Raw genomic sequence first — 14,862 nt, 5'->3', positions numbered from 1 at the left:
ACTCCGGACAGGAGCTGCTGGTTGTCAGCGTCAAGCAAACTTCCAAATGATCATCATTTGGTGATGGTGGAAAGGTATTTTGGCTTAATAATCTTCATTTGGGAAAAGGCTGACTCATATAATTAAGCGGAGCCACTTAGTTCCCTGGATTTGGACCCGCACCTTAAATCTACCAGTCGACCGCGATCGACGCATTGGGTACCCCTGCTCTAAAGCTATACTGAGACAACTGTTCACAATGCTTGAAATGCAAAATAGCTGTATGAGGTGCTGTAAAGTAAATTCAAATATTAATTTGATATACAAAAAAAGCATTTATTTTAGTCAGCGGCTTTTACATCAGCGTGTATCACTATCATTGTTTTGTTAGGTTTATTTAATAAAAAATGTAAACGATTATTTGACAATATACATTTCCATATGTGAATTAGTAGTGTTTATGTGTAGGCTATAGTTGTTTATTTGTATGGTAAAATACTAAATAAATGTAGAGAATCCGTTCTAACAAGACTTTCACAGATGTTACTGCTAGCAGTCATACGGTGTGGACTGAATGGCTAAAATGTTTAGAGTTGAGCAAGCAGATAATTTTTTTTTAGGTGTTTTTTGGTGTTTCACTGTTTTAATTATGTCCTTTTTTGGCAACAGCTACTTGTTAGAGTCAATTCTGATAAAAGTTTTTGATCACAGACTAGCATTTTGATTTCACCCAAAGTCTCATTCCTCACTCTGCTGGTGGGTAACGCATGACCACAAGCATCTAGAGAGAGAGAGAGAGAGAGCGAGAGAGAAAAAAAGAGAGAGAGAGAAAAAAAAGAGAGAGAGATTATTGCATGCTGTCACACACAGTATAGTATAAGCAGAGAATCACATTGCTCCAAAACTGACACATGATAAAATTGCTAAAGCTCCTCATTGTGTTTCTTGAACATTAATGTAATGCTATAGTTTTATGACTAAGCAGACAAACGAAAGGTTCCAACAAGTGCAACCGAATCTCACATCCATGATGTGCTCTTGTGGTTGGGAAGAAATTCTGCTTCTATGCACAAAGCTACTTATATAAATGATCAACCAGTCTTCTTGTTTCGTCTCCAATGTACAGTGCATACATAACGCCACATTAAAGATATAACTCCTTTGAAATAATGTTAGAGTAATTGCATTAGCCCACATCCTACATAGTAGCTAGTAGCATAGTCAAAAGATAAGGAAAATAAGGAACTTCGTTTTAACCTGCGAATGACTTGAGCGTAGTGCTAGTCGTGCAAACACAGACATGGTGATGAGGATCACTCCAGCCAACAAGCTGTGGAACAGGAACACGCCTTCAATGCTGTGGATCTGCATCTGAGGAATGGAAACGGTGCTTAAAATGAAATAATTTAATTTAAGCAATGCTTGTAGAAAGGTTCTGCAAGTGAGATAACATACTTTAAATGTAATAATCGTAATGTAAATCCTTTGATCAATTTGCCTATGTATAAGATCTGTTCATTGTCTAAATGAAAATGTTAAGGTTAAAATGTGCCATATTGCACTTTGGTTTATATATTGTACTTGTAAGTTAAATAAACAGGTTAAAGTTCACTAGGCTATAAATAGTTTTTATTTATTGATTTTTTGTTGCCTTTGCAATCAGAATTGTGGTGCAATGGATTTTGCTTGGGTGACTATTTTTTCTAAACCCCTTATGAGAGATACTACATCAGGGACCGTGACGTCGCCCGGTATGGCGCAGCCGGGGCCCCACCCTGGAGCCAGGCCCGGGGTTGGGGCTCGTATGCGAGCGCCTGGTGGCCGGGCCTTCCCCCACAGGGTCCGGCCGGGCTCAGCCCGAAGGAGGGACGTGGGGCCGCCTTCCAGTGGGCTCACCACCTGCAGGAGGGACCGTAAGGGGCCGGTGCTAAGAGGATCGGGCAGCAGTCGAAGGTGGAGGCCTCGACAACCCGATCCCTGGACACGGAAGCTAGCTCTAGGGACGTGGAATGTCACCTCGCTGGCGGGGAAGGAGCCTGAGATTGTGCGTGAGGTTGAGAGGTTCCGACTAGAGATAGTTGGGATCACCTCTACGCACGGCCTGGGCTCTGGAACCACACTCCTCGAGAGAGAGGATGGACTCTTTACAACTCTGGAGCTGCCCATGGTGAAAGGCGTCGGGCTGGTGTGGGTTTGCTTATAGCCCCCCAGCTCAGCCGCCATGTGTTGGAGTTTACCCCGGTGAACGAGAGGGTCGTTTCCCTGCGCCTACGGGTCGGGGATAGGTCTCTCACTGTCGTGTGTGCCTACGGGCCAAACGGCAGTATAGAGTACCCGGCCTTCTTGGGGTCTCTGGGAGGGGTGCTGGACAGTGCTCCGACTGGGGACTCCGTCGTTCTACTAGGAGACTTCAATGCACACGTGGGCAGCGACAGTGACACCTGGAGGGGCGTGATTGGGAGGAACGGCCCCCCTGATCTGAACCCGAGCGGTGTTCAGTTATTGGACTTCTGTGCTAGTTACAGTTTGTCCATAACGAACACCATGTTCAAGCATAAGGGTGTCCATCAGTACACATGGCACCAGGACACCCTAGGCCGTAGGTCGATGATCGACTTTGTGGTCGTTTTATCTGACCTGCGGCCGTATGTCTTGGACACTCGGGTAAAGAGAGGGGCGGAGCTGTCAACTGATCACCACCTGGTGGTGAGTTGGATCCGATGGCGGGGGAGGAAGCTGGACAGACTCGGCAGACCCAAGCGTACTGTGAGGGTCTGCTGGGAACGTTTGGCCGAGCCTCCTGTCAGAGAGATCTTCAACTCCCACCTCTGGCGGAGCTTTGACCAGATCCCGAGGGAGGCCGGAGATATTGAGTCCGAGTGGACCATGTTCTCCACCTCCATTGTCGAAGCGGCCGCTCAGAGCTGTGGCAGTAAGGTCTCCGGTGCCTGTCGAGGCGGCAATCCCCGAACCCGGTGGTGGAAACCGGAAGTAAGGGATGCCGTCAAGCTGAAGAAGGAGTCCTACCTGGCCTGGTTGGCTTGTGGGACTCCTGAGGCAGCTGACGGGTACCGGCAGGCCAAGCGAACTGCAGCCCGGGTGGTTATCGAGGCAAAAACTCGGGCCTGGGAGGAGTTCGGTGAGGCCATGGAGAAGGACTATCGGCTGGCCTCGAAGAGATTCTGGCAAACCGTCCGGCGCCTCAGGAGGGGAAAGCAGTGCCCCACCAATGCTGTTTACAGTAGAGGTGGGGAGCTGTTGACCTCAACTGGGGATGTCGTTGGACGGTGGAAGGAATACTTCGAGGATCTCCTCAATCCCGCCGTCACGTCTTCCATTGAGGAAGCAGAGGCTGAGGGCTCAGAGGCGGACCCGTCCATCACCCAAGCTGAAGTCACCGAGGTAGTAAAGAAACTCCTCGGTGGCAGGACACCGGGGGTGGATGAGATCCGCCCTGAGTACCTCAAGTCTCTGGATGTTGTGGGGCTGTCTTGGCTGACACGCCTCTGCAGCATCGCGTGGCGGTCGGGGACAGTGCCTCTGGAATGGCAGACCGGGGTGGTGGTCCCTCTTTTTAAGAAGGGGGACCGGAGGGTGTGTTCCAACTATAGGGGGATCACACTTCTCAGCCTACCTGGGAAAGTCTATGCCAGGGTACTGGAGAGGAGAATACGGCCGATAGTAGAACCTCGGATTCAGGAGGAACAATGTGGTTTTCGTCCAGGCCATGGAACACTGGACCAGCTCTATACCCTCTACAGGGTGCTGGAGGGTTCATGGGAGTTTGCCCAACCAGTCCACATGTGCTTTGTGGATTTGGAAAAGGCATTCGACTGTGTCCCTCGTGTCGGCCTGTGGAGGGTGCTCCGGGAGTATGGGGTCGGGGGCCCTTTACTAAGGGCTGTCCGGTCCCTGTATGACCGAAGCAGGAGCTTGGTTCGCATTGCCGGCAGTAAGTCAGACTTGTTCCCGGTGCATGTTGGACTCCGGCAGGGCTGCCCTTTGTCACCGGTTCTGTTCATAATTTTTATGGACAGAATTTCTAGGCGCAGCCAGGGGTCGGAGGGTGTCCGGTTTGGTGACGACACGATTTCGTCTTTGCTCTTTGCAGATGATGTTGTCGTGTTGGCTTCATCAGACCAGGACCTTCAGCATGCACTGGGACGGTTTGCAGCCGAGTGTGAAGCGGCTGGGATGAGAATCAGCACCTCCAAATCCGAGGCCATGGTCCTCAGTCGGAAAAGGGTGGCTTGCCCACTTCAGGTTGGTGGGGAGTTCCTGCCGCAAGTGGAGGAGTTTAAGTATCTTGGGGTTTTGTTCACGAGTGAGGGAAGGGTGGAACCGGAGATTGACAGACGGATCGGTGCAGCTTCTGCAGTAATGCGGTCGATGTACCGGTCTGTCGTGGTGAAGAAGGAGCTGAGCCGCAAGGCGAAACTTCCGATTTACCGGTCAATCTACGTTCCTACTCTCACCTATGGTCATGAGCTCTGGGTCATGACCGAAAGGACAAGATCCCGGATACAGGCGGCCGAAATGTGCTTCCTCCGCAGGGTGGCTGGGCGATCCCTTAGAGATAGGGTGAGAAGCTTAGTCACTCGGGAGGAGCTCAGAGTAGATCCGCTGCTCCTCCACATCAAAAGGGGTCAGCTGAGGTGGCTCGGGCATCTGTTCCGGATGCCTCCTGGACGCCTTCCTGGGAAGGTGTTCCGGGCGCGTCCCACTGGGAGGAGACCCCGGGGAAGACCTAGGACACGCTGGAGAGACTATGTCTCCCGGCTGGCCTGGGAACGCCTTGGTGTCCCCCCGGAAGAGCTGGAAGAAGTGTCTAGGGAGAGGGAAGTCTGGGCATCTTTGCTTAGACTGCTGCCCCCGCGACCCGGCATCGGATAAGCAGGAGAAGATGGATGGATGGATGGACTATTTTTTCTCTATATACAACACTTAAATCTCTTATTAACATTTAAAATATCTAAATTGCCTCAGGATGCAGTGCAAAATGGCTTTTAGCGTCAAAGATACAATAAAATACCTTTCACCTATATTTAATACGTTTTCCTGCTGGGTTTTTTTGAGGGATTTGAGTTGTCATGCTGCCTTATGAAGAAGAAGAAGAGGGGTAAAATCTATGTTACTGCGCAAAACATACCTACTAAATAATAATAATCATTTGAGAATCTCAAATTTTCCACACTAAATAATATGTAATCACTCTCATCCATAAATACAAGCCTCCTTTTGCTGACTACTTACATAAAGTTCCATGTTCACTTCTGTTTCATTGTCGTGGTAATAATACATATAGAAATGATGGTTGGAAAATACACCTCTGGAAAAAATTATTACACCAATTATAGTCCCCAGTATTGCGATGATGCTAAACGCAAAGCTAATTGTGACCTGCAAGTTAAAGAGAAAAATAGTATATTAGTATTCGTTAACTTTAATTAAATGCATAATTAATGAAATTATATAATTATTCATTTATTCATCATGGATCATATTATTCAGTAGGTACAGTAAAACTAATAGAACAGCTGTGTCTATCTAAGAGACACAAATGCAAGCCCAGAGCCAGACATGTCCTGGAAGTGTCAATCATAAAACGTCTCACTTAAAGCACTCACAGTCTTCTTCGTAGTGTTGCGTTCTGACAGTATGTAGAGAATACCACAAATAAAGTACTGCAAAACAGATAATAGGCATTTGTTACAGCTTGCCTGCATCATACAGATATGCATTCAATTGAATGTTCTTCAAGTAATTATTGTGATAATAAAAAACTGATTTGTGTTTAAGTGGTTAGGTAGAACAAAAAAAATACATTTTCATTAAAAGAAATTTCAATTCAAATAAAAGTCTAATGACTAGTAAAATGCATAATTAATGAAATTATATAATTATTAATTTATTCATCTTGGATCATATTATTCAGTAAGTATATGTAAAGGAGTGGCACCATTATATTAAAAACAACAACAACAACAACAAAAACGCTAATTAGACTACATTGTAAAAGTGGTTTCTTATTCTGGAATTTTTTTAGATAATAGACATCACACTGCATCTGCATCAATGCTGCAGAAATTTTTCTGTTCCCTTTCCCAGATCTGTGCCTTGATACAATCATGTCTCGGAGGTCCACAGATAATTCCTTGGACTTCATTGCTTGGTTTGTGCTCTTTCCAAATCATGTCCAATCAACTGAATTTACCACAGGTGGACTCCAACCAAGTTGTAGAAACATCTCAAGGATGATCAGTGGAAACAGGATGCACCTGAGCTCAGTTTGGAATGTCATGGCAAATATTTGTGAATATTTATGTACATTTGATTTTTTTATTTTGAATAAATTTGATAAAATTTCAAACAAACATTTTTCACATGTCATTATTGGGTATTGTTTGTAGAGTTTTAATGGAAATAATGAATTTAATTCATTTTGGTATAAGGCTACAACATAACAAAATGTGGAAAAAGTGAAGTGTTGTGAATGTAATGTATATATATATATATATATATATATATATATATATATATATATATATATATATATATATATATATATATATATATATATTCATTATTTTTACATGAATTCAACTGTACAAGATAAAATAATTTATTTACCAAGATTCCCAGCCAAAAGGGGCAATAGCTGTCTGATGATGTGTCCATGTAGCCCCCCTTCAGAGGAATCCCAAACAAGAACAGGCACAAGCCAAGAAACAACAGAATGATCTTGTACATAAGAAACACAAAAAAAACACAGTATAGATCAAATGTAAGACCGAAGACTTCCTTTTGAAAATTTTGAAGGTTGTAGCTTATTGTATCTAATGTATTATAAGAGACAAATACAAATCTTAAAAACATAGTTATGTCACTTTACATTTAGCCATTTTCTTTTTTATTCATGTCCAAAACATAAAAAAACCCGGTTCATATTTTACTACAAAGAAGTGAGTGGACAAATACTTTCTTAACACAAAACTAAAAGGCAGGCCAAAATAGATTATTATTCATGACTAGTTTATTCTACTACTGTGAACAGCAGCCTTACAATAAACTCCATAGTAAATAGATAACTTACTTTGCACTTCTTTGTACAACTTAAATTCCAGAATAGTTGGGAGACTGTGTAAAACTAAGGAAACGGTTTAAACTGAGAAAATGTACCATTTTAAGGAAACAATATGGTAATTTTTAATTTGATGGCTGCAACATGTCTCAAAAAAGTTGGGACGGGGCAACAAAAGTCTGGAAAAAGTAAATATTTTAAAAATTAAACAGTTGGATATTTTGCAACTTTCTTTCTTTCGGCTTCTCCCATTAGGGGTCGCTACAGGGGATCGAACCCGGGCCCGATCCCCGTTCAACCAACCCCAGCCACTCTTAGTGCTAGTCCCAAGCCCGGATAAATAAACCACCAGGAGACCTAGTTGAATATTTTGCAACTATTTAGGTTAATTGACAAGAGGTCAGTAAAATGATTGGGTATAAATGAGAGGGGCAGAGTCTCTCTAAAATAAAGATCAACAATCTGTGAAAGACTGTGCCTACAAATTGTGGGGCCAATTTCAAAATAATGCTGAATTGGCCTGCTGCAGTTTAGACCTTTGACCTTATGAAAGGAAAAATACAAGCAGCTAGAATCCTGTATCAGACACATATGAAAAAACATTTATTTCCCAAAACTTTAGCAACTGGTCTTCTCAGTTCCCATATGTGTACAGACAGAATATGTAATGAGATTTGCAAATCATTGCAATTATTTTTTTTTTTTTTACAATTTGAACAGTGTCCTAATTTTTTTTTTTGTAATTAGGGTTGTATGTATATATATATATATATATATATATATATATATATATATATATATATATATATATATATATATATATATATATATATATATATACACACACACAGCAATGAATGATAGGTGATCAAAATGTAACTTGGGAGCTTTAATGAGCTTAATATAAACATATTATATTATTATATAAACGTCCCCTGGTGGTCTAGTGGTTAAGATGCAGCGCTCCCACCGCTGCGACCCGGGTTCGATTCCCGGTCAGGGAACCATCCCCAGCCACTCTTAGTGCCGGTCCCAAGCCCGGATAAATTGGGGAGGGTTGCGTTAGGAAGGGCATCCAGCGTAAAACATGTGCCAAATCAAACGTGCGGAGGATCCGCTGTGGCGACCCCTAACGGGAGAAGCCGAAAAGAAAGTTTTATATTATTATATAAACACTTATGAAGCACTAAATGGTCTCACTCTATAGTATTTGGGCAAAACTACAGTGTGGTTTATTATGATCTTTCACACCTACTCCGATCAGTAGGTGCAGGTTATTTGTTTGTATCTTGAATAAACCATGGCAGGGGGTAAAGCTGTAAGTTGAAATGATATTAGTTTAGTTGAGCTGTTTGTGAATAGATTTTTCTTAAGCTAAGGAAGAGATATGTATTAAGATAACTATACCTAATAATCTGTGCCCACCATTTAATTATCTCTCTCTCTCTCTCTCTCTCTCTCTCTCTCTCTCTCTCTCTCTCTCTCTCTCTCTCTCTCTCTTCTCTCTCTCTCTCTCTCTCTCTCTGCTGATCTACACATGCTCCTAAAATATCAATGGTCCTGTCCCCTTCTGCTCTCCAGACCTGCCTGATCTATCCTGGTGCTTTACTTCTGGGTGTAGTCATGAATTGGAAACCATTCACTGTTGCACCATAAGAACATCCCAAAGATACAGAATACTGTGGATGGGTCCACTTAGGAAATATGAAGATGGATGTGAAGATGGTTTTGCACTCAAGTCTCCAGCAGTGATTATCCAGCAGTAATCTTAATAATGATGAAATGATAATGAATGGACATTTGGTGTCACCAAGATAAGAATGGGTTAAGTCTTGTTCCTCTTAAGTTTGCGTTATCATATCATTTTCAATTAGGACCATACACATACATTGCATCCAACTCTCTGCCATCATTCCCAGCATCATTTACCTGGAGAACCATGTGAATATACTAAATTGTAGTTTTGTTTCTGTGAAAAATGTTTAATCCTATTTTTTTTCTGTATCTATTTACCTGTAAAGTAGCATTACTTCATGAGGATATTCTTAAAACTTCACTTACATAAATTCAATCTAATCACTCTGCCTAAATTGTATTCCTGTGAATACTGTGTGACCTGACCTTTTTATGTTTGAACTGTTTGATGCAAAAGGAAATGTGTGTTTGTCTTTCTCACCCCAACAGTTCTTGGTTCTCCTCTGAGGAAACGGTGCAGAGGTTTAGTGCCACCTGTTGTTTGTATACTTGGTCCTGCAATCTGCATGGCAACATTACCTTCATTTGTCTCCATCTCTGTAAAGATTTTAGTAAATCACATTAAGTAGAACATTTTAGATACAGAGGTATTAGTGTCAGTTAAGGTATCACTTACCATCTGCAGGAACAACTTAGACAAAAGTTCACAATCAATGATGCAAAAAAAAAAAAAAAAAAAAAAAAAACCTGCACTACACTTACAACTTTGGTGAGCAGAAAAACATCCCAGATTGGACAACACATCAAACTTTCATCAGTAGAAGACCACTATCGTGATCCACTCCTGTTAGCCAAGAATAAGATTCTGAGGTTATTACATGCACAGGTTTACTGAAACTAGACACAGACATGGTGTTTTTTTGTAATATTTAGCTATCCGATTTGGGTGGGTCCATGCCCAGGATAGATTCAGATTCTTGTTTTTAGCTGACTGGAGTGGAATCTGACATGGTCTTCTTCTGTTCTATGTCGATGTTTTGGCATTCTGAAATGCTTTTTAGCTCACTACGGTTGTACAGAGTAATTGTATGACTTACTATATACCGACTGACAGCTCAAAACAATCATGCTAATTTGCTAAAAATGGATTTGGGCCGTAACTAATATAAACAGTGTCACAAGACACAAGATGACAACACAAGCATCCCTCTATCAAAACAGTGCACTATTGATTTTTAGGTCAGGAGCAGGGACATCAGTGGTGTATGTAGATAACTTAACAACGATGGGATTGTAATGAATGGATATTTAGTCCCACCGAGATGAGGATGGGTTCCCTTTTGGGTCTGGTTCCTCTCAAGATATCTGCCTTATGCTACCTCAGGTTGTTTTTCCTTGCCACAGTCGAACTACATACTACAAAGTACGCATGAAGTAAACTACAAATTTATAGCCACTAAACCTATACATTCTTTTATACAACTTTATAACCACTTTATCTCTATAAAGCTGCTTTGATACGATGTCCATTGTTAAAAGCTCTATACACATAAAGTGTGTGTATATATATATATATATATATATATATATATATATATATATATATATATATATATATATGTATATATATATATATAAGGAAAAAGCTTTAATGGGCTATATTTAATTTAAGGTTTATGTTCGTAATTTAATTGTTTCTGTAAAGCTGTTTTTGGACAATGTCCATTATTAAAAGTGCTGTACAAATCAAATTAATTGAACTGTACATGGCTTGTAATGAATTCTTGTTCACTTTTCTTGTGGATTAATGTGTTTTCACCAAATAAATTTTAGCTATTTCATGCTGTTATAGCTTTACTGTCCAAGTAAATACTATATATACTAGCATACTTCGTGAAATGTCATTCTATCCCCCCCCCCCCAAACTTAATCATTACACTTCCCACCCAATTTCCCCTAAGTGAATGAAGGCTAATGCTGACTTACTCTGAGACAAGCGAATACACTGCATCCTTTACATCTGCTTTATTGGGCAGCAAAAATGTTAGAAACATAGTAGCCTGGAGTACCTTCTGGTGACCGTAGTGCGAAGGGTCAAAGCAAATATTTTCTCCCTTCCTGGCTCAGGATTGCACAACTCAAATCTGTTCCAGCATATTCCATGTCTTTTAGTTCTATGTATGTGCAACTATTCATAGCTGACATTAATGCAAGAACTTATACAAAGATTTTCCCTAATTGCCTTTCAATGTAAGAAAAGTAAGAAAAATATTAAACGCATATGAACACAAGAGTCACCAGAATTTCCTGTCCATGCAAATGAATTCAGTTTTTCCCATCACAGCTGGATGTTTCGGGGATGTTTTTACCATTGAGTTGACTCTTGAGTCTTAAGACTATAGTTAATATCTAACAAATCTGCACAACCCTAACAAAAACATTCAGACTAAAATAATCTATTCTAAGACAAATTTAACTAAAGTTAAAACATACCTTCTACTGTCTGTGGGTGAGATGCGTAGCTTTTACAGGGTTTTACAACAGCATAGAGGGGAGGAGGGAAAAGGGGGATGGTAAAAAAGTGGGATGAGTAGAGAATGGGGTGGAGACTGAGACACCAAGTTTGGGATATTGTGCATGTTCTGTGCGTGTGTGTGCGTGCGTGTGTGTGTGTGTGTGTGTGTGTGTGTGTGTGTGTGTGTGTGTGTGGTGTGGGTGTTCCATTCCAAAAGTTCACTGCAAATACACAAAAGGCGAGAAGAACAGTAACCTTTGACTATTGCAATACGTAAAAAACAGACATTACAGTCAGCGAGTACACATGAGCTAAATGTAGGAACAGAAAAGAGAAAGAAGTGAAGAAAGAGAGGGAAAGGGGCGATGAGGGGATGTAAACAAAGCCACTAGGGTAGCGATGAGACACGATACAGATGGCTCTCACAGCCAAAGGCATTTATGATGGTTTAAGTTGATACAGATGTTGATTGCCAGATGTTCAGGCCTGTGCTTTGCAGCCCACTTTAAGTTAATGTTTAACCTGAATGAAATGTGAATGCAGTTAGGATTATATTTAACTGAATATAGAATAACATCTTCTTAATTCATTTGCAATAAACACATATTGTGTGATGAAATGTTTTGTGTATGTTTATGAAGAGCACCTTGTGACATAGTGAATTAGTAAATAAAATAAACAGCTATTTACAGGCCTGATATGTGCTAAATGCGCATTTCAACATTTAGGATTCGAAAAATCATACAATCAAGAGATGTTATTGTCTCAGTATAACTGAGGAAATCAATGACCCGCTCAACAGAGCTCTTTTTGTTCAGCTCTAAAAAACATTCCACAGATTTCCTGGGAGCCTTTCCTCTGATTCCACTCAAGTGACTGCACACAGCTGCAGAGGAAGATGTTCTTTCATTCACCCTCTTATATAAGTAGCCTATGAGTAGCTCTGGTTATTTCATTGAAATTGCGTTCTTGGTTAGCTTTAGTTATTTGAACACAATCTGAACATCTAGCCTTGCTTTTGAAGATAAGGATTTGGCAAGGAGCCCAGCAATGGGTTTCTGGTTGCTAGTTCACAAAGTTTCGATCATTTGTGCACAATTGACAAATTAAAGCATGTTTATTATGTCTGCTTGTGTTTTACAGAAAAAACAAAAAAAACAAAAGCTAGACAAAGGGGGATTGTTGAAGAACTAGAAAAATATTGAAGCTTAATGATTGACCCGGGAAATATTTATGCAGGGTTCACCTGTAAAAAAAAGACACAGATTCTTCTTGCTAGGTGGTTAGCTAGATGAAGGAAGAGTTAGAGACAGACAAACAGATCAAAAGCTAGCTAGTTCCCCTTTGGGAACTCGAGCTGCATCAACAACGCTTTCTGAACGCCTCTGCATGATAACGCTCTGAACCACGTGTAATCTGTCCAATGGAAAAGCACAACGTCACCGGCGGGGTGACGTCATAACAGTAAGAATAAAAGCACATGCTGTGGAGACGACACTAGATTCTGTTTGTTCAGGAAGCGTTCTTTGTACGTCTGTTTTTGACGCAGAAAGGGCGGTCTCGCTAGCGTTCTTTGAGGTTCAGAGCCACCAAGGAGCAGTCCACCAAACAGGTCCACCAAACAGGTCACCAAACAGACCAGTCCATGGCAGCCCTGGAGGCAGCGGAAAGGCACCTCTGGTTGACCCTGTCCGATCTCTCTGACAGAGACAAAGCCGTCCTCCTGAATGCCCCCGTCGGACCCACTGGCCGGTTTAGCAACGCCATAACTACAGTCGTTGACAGGTTTCAGAAGGCAAAGAGGCAGTCAGCGGCGTTTCAACACTTTTCTTCTCATCGCTGTAGTTGGGCTACTCGGTGGGTACAGCCCCAGCACAGTATGAGTATCGCCACTCATACTTGTAGGGGACAGTAGGCAATGCCCTAGGTCAAAGCCCAGGGAGAGCCCTCTTTAATAAGAGTGCTTCAACAAGAAGGTCCTGACACTTCAGAGATCAGCCTGTTAACCCTGCCACCTCCGGTGCTTTAGGGCACAGCGATCTTCAGCAGGTGCCTCCCACAGCTTCCTGGAAACTTAAAGGATTTGAGGGGATTGCTGCCTCCCTGGAGGCTCCTACGACAGCTTCAGGGTGTTGCTCAAGCTGCACCAGGCACACCAGAGGTCAGTCTCAAGAGACAGTCTACACGATGCAGTTCGGGTCTCGTCCACCTTGATTCAACAGGGTTTGCCCCACTTTGCTGGGGCCTGAGCAGGCTCTGGTTATAGAACAAGAAGTAGAAACTTTCTTGAGGAAGCAGGCCATCAAGGTGGTCTCTCCCCCTGACAGAGATTCCGGGTCCTACAGCCGGTACTTCAAAGTTCCAAAGATGGATGGGAGGCTGTGTCCCCTATTTGTATCTGTGTCAGCTGAAGCGCTCATTAAAGAGGCTCAGGTTCAAGATGCTTATGCTGAAAGAGATCATGTCTTAAATCAGTCCTGGAGATAGATCTGAAGGACACATACTTCCACATGCTCATCCTTCATTCTCACAGGAAGTTCCTGAGGTTTGCTTTCGGGGGCGAAGATTACCAATATTGGGTCCATCCGTTTGGCCTCCGGGGCTTCTGCATACTGAACTATATCCATAAATGGTTAATATTGGCTCAATCAGGGCACTTGGCACCCAGCATCAAGATGTAGTTCTCACCCACATTAAAAAACTGGGGAGAGGACCACCTAGGTGTGGTGTGGGATTTGACCAAAATGCAGGCACAGTTTGTCCTGCTCAAGACGAGTCTATTCTCAAAGCAGTCAAGAGTGTGAGAGAAGGTCAGTCATTCACTGTAGTGCAGTTCCAAAGACTGCTGGGTCTGGCTTCTAGCATTGAAGCATTTCTTCTCAGACCTAAGGGACCATCATGTGCTGATCCGTACAGACAACACATCGGGGGTCTCTTACCTCAACCAGTCTGTGGTGTCGCCTTCTTTACAAGCTGGCATGACTGATCCTAATGTGGGCCTAAGGGAAGCTGCTCTCAGTAAGAGCAGTATACATCCCAGGCCGGTTGAACCAGGGAGCAGACACCTTTTTTTAGGCAAAGACCGAGGCCTAGGGAGTGGTGGGGCAGACATGATGAAAGTTTTACAGAGCACAAGTGGACCTCTTTACAACTCGAGAACCTTGCTTTGTCCCCTCTGGTTTTCCCTCACTCACGCAGCCCCTCTTGGACTGGATGCTATGGTACACAAGTCGAGGCTTATGCTGCGCCTGTATGCTTTTCCTCCACTTTGCGCTAGTTCCGGGAGTCCTGGAGAGAGTTCACCGGGATAAAGTCCATCCCCTCTTGGTAGCCCTGTGCTGGCCAGGTTGGCCATGGTCCGCCGACATGGTAAACCTTCTCAAACACCCTTTGCTTTATTACGGCCCCAGCTGTGGAGGCTGTGGAGGCAGCTTTTAGCAACTGGTCTTTGATCCGAGGTCATAGAGACCACCAATTTTCCAATCCAGACCTTCCTCCACAAGGAGATAGTATGCCACAAAGTGGTGACTGTTTACTACATTGTGCGAAGTTTTTTTTTACTCGCTTATGTTAGTGTCAATGTTAATAACAT

At 42.6% G+C, this 14,862-nt stretch overlaps 1 protein-coding gene and 1 long non-coding RNA gene across 2 annotated transcripts; one reads left to right on the top strand and one right to left on the bottom strand.

The window, feature by feature from the left end:
• Window positions 1–294: 294 nt before the first annotated feature.
• LOC310721575 (membrane-spanning 4-domains subfamily A member 4A) lies at window positions 295–11,389 on the bottom strand. Its single transcript, XM_083533364.1, has 7 exons — window positions 11,249–11,389; window positions 9,237–9,352; window positions 6,610–6,720; window positions 5,607–5,663; window positions 5,233–5,379; window positions 1,237–1,350; window positions 295–760 (listed from the first exon to the last, which is right to left on the bottom strand). The coding sequence occupies exons 2-7, from the start codon at window positions 9,348–9,350 to the stop codon at window positions 725–727; spliced, it is 579 nt and encodes a 192-aa protein (XP_083389490.1). The 5' UTR covers window positions 9,351–9,352; window positions 11,249–11,389; the 3' UTR covers window positions 295–724.
• LOC310721576 lies at window positions 7,629–8,555 on the top strand. The gene is made up of 2 exons (XR_014532103.1): window positions 7,629–7,808; window positions 8,409–8,555. It is a non-coding gene; the product is annotated as an uncharacterized lncRNA (long non-coding RNA).
• Window positions 11,390–14,862: the final 3,473 nt, after the last annotated feature.

Source organism: Silurus aristotelis (assembly GCF_946808225.1).
Source record: "Silurus aristotelis genome assembly, chromosome: 27".
NCBI lineage: Eukaryota > Metazoa > Chordata > Actinopteri > Siluriformes > Siluridae > Silurus > Silurus aristotelis.
Note: the sequence above shows the minus strand (reverse complement) of the source record. Positions and strands in the feature narration are given on the sequence as shown.

Coding starts and splice junctions, on each gene's coding strand:
- LOC310721575 (XM_083533364.1), bottom strand. CDS start 9,350: ATGGAGACAAATGAAGGTAATGTTGCCATGCAGATTGCAGGACCAAGT. Junction 6,721..9,236: donor GAGAACCAAGAACTGTTGGG/GTGAGAAAGACA, acceptor CTTATGTACAAG/ATCATTCTGTTGTTTCTTGG. Junction 5,380..5,606: donor GCAACACTACGAAGAAGACT/GTGAGTGCTTTA, acceptor TTTAACTTGCAG/GTCACAATTAGCTTTGCGTT.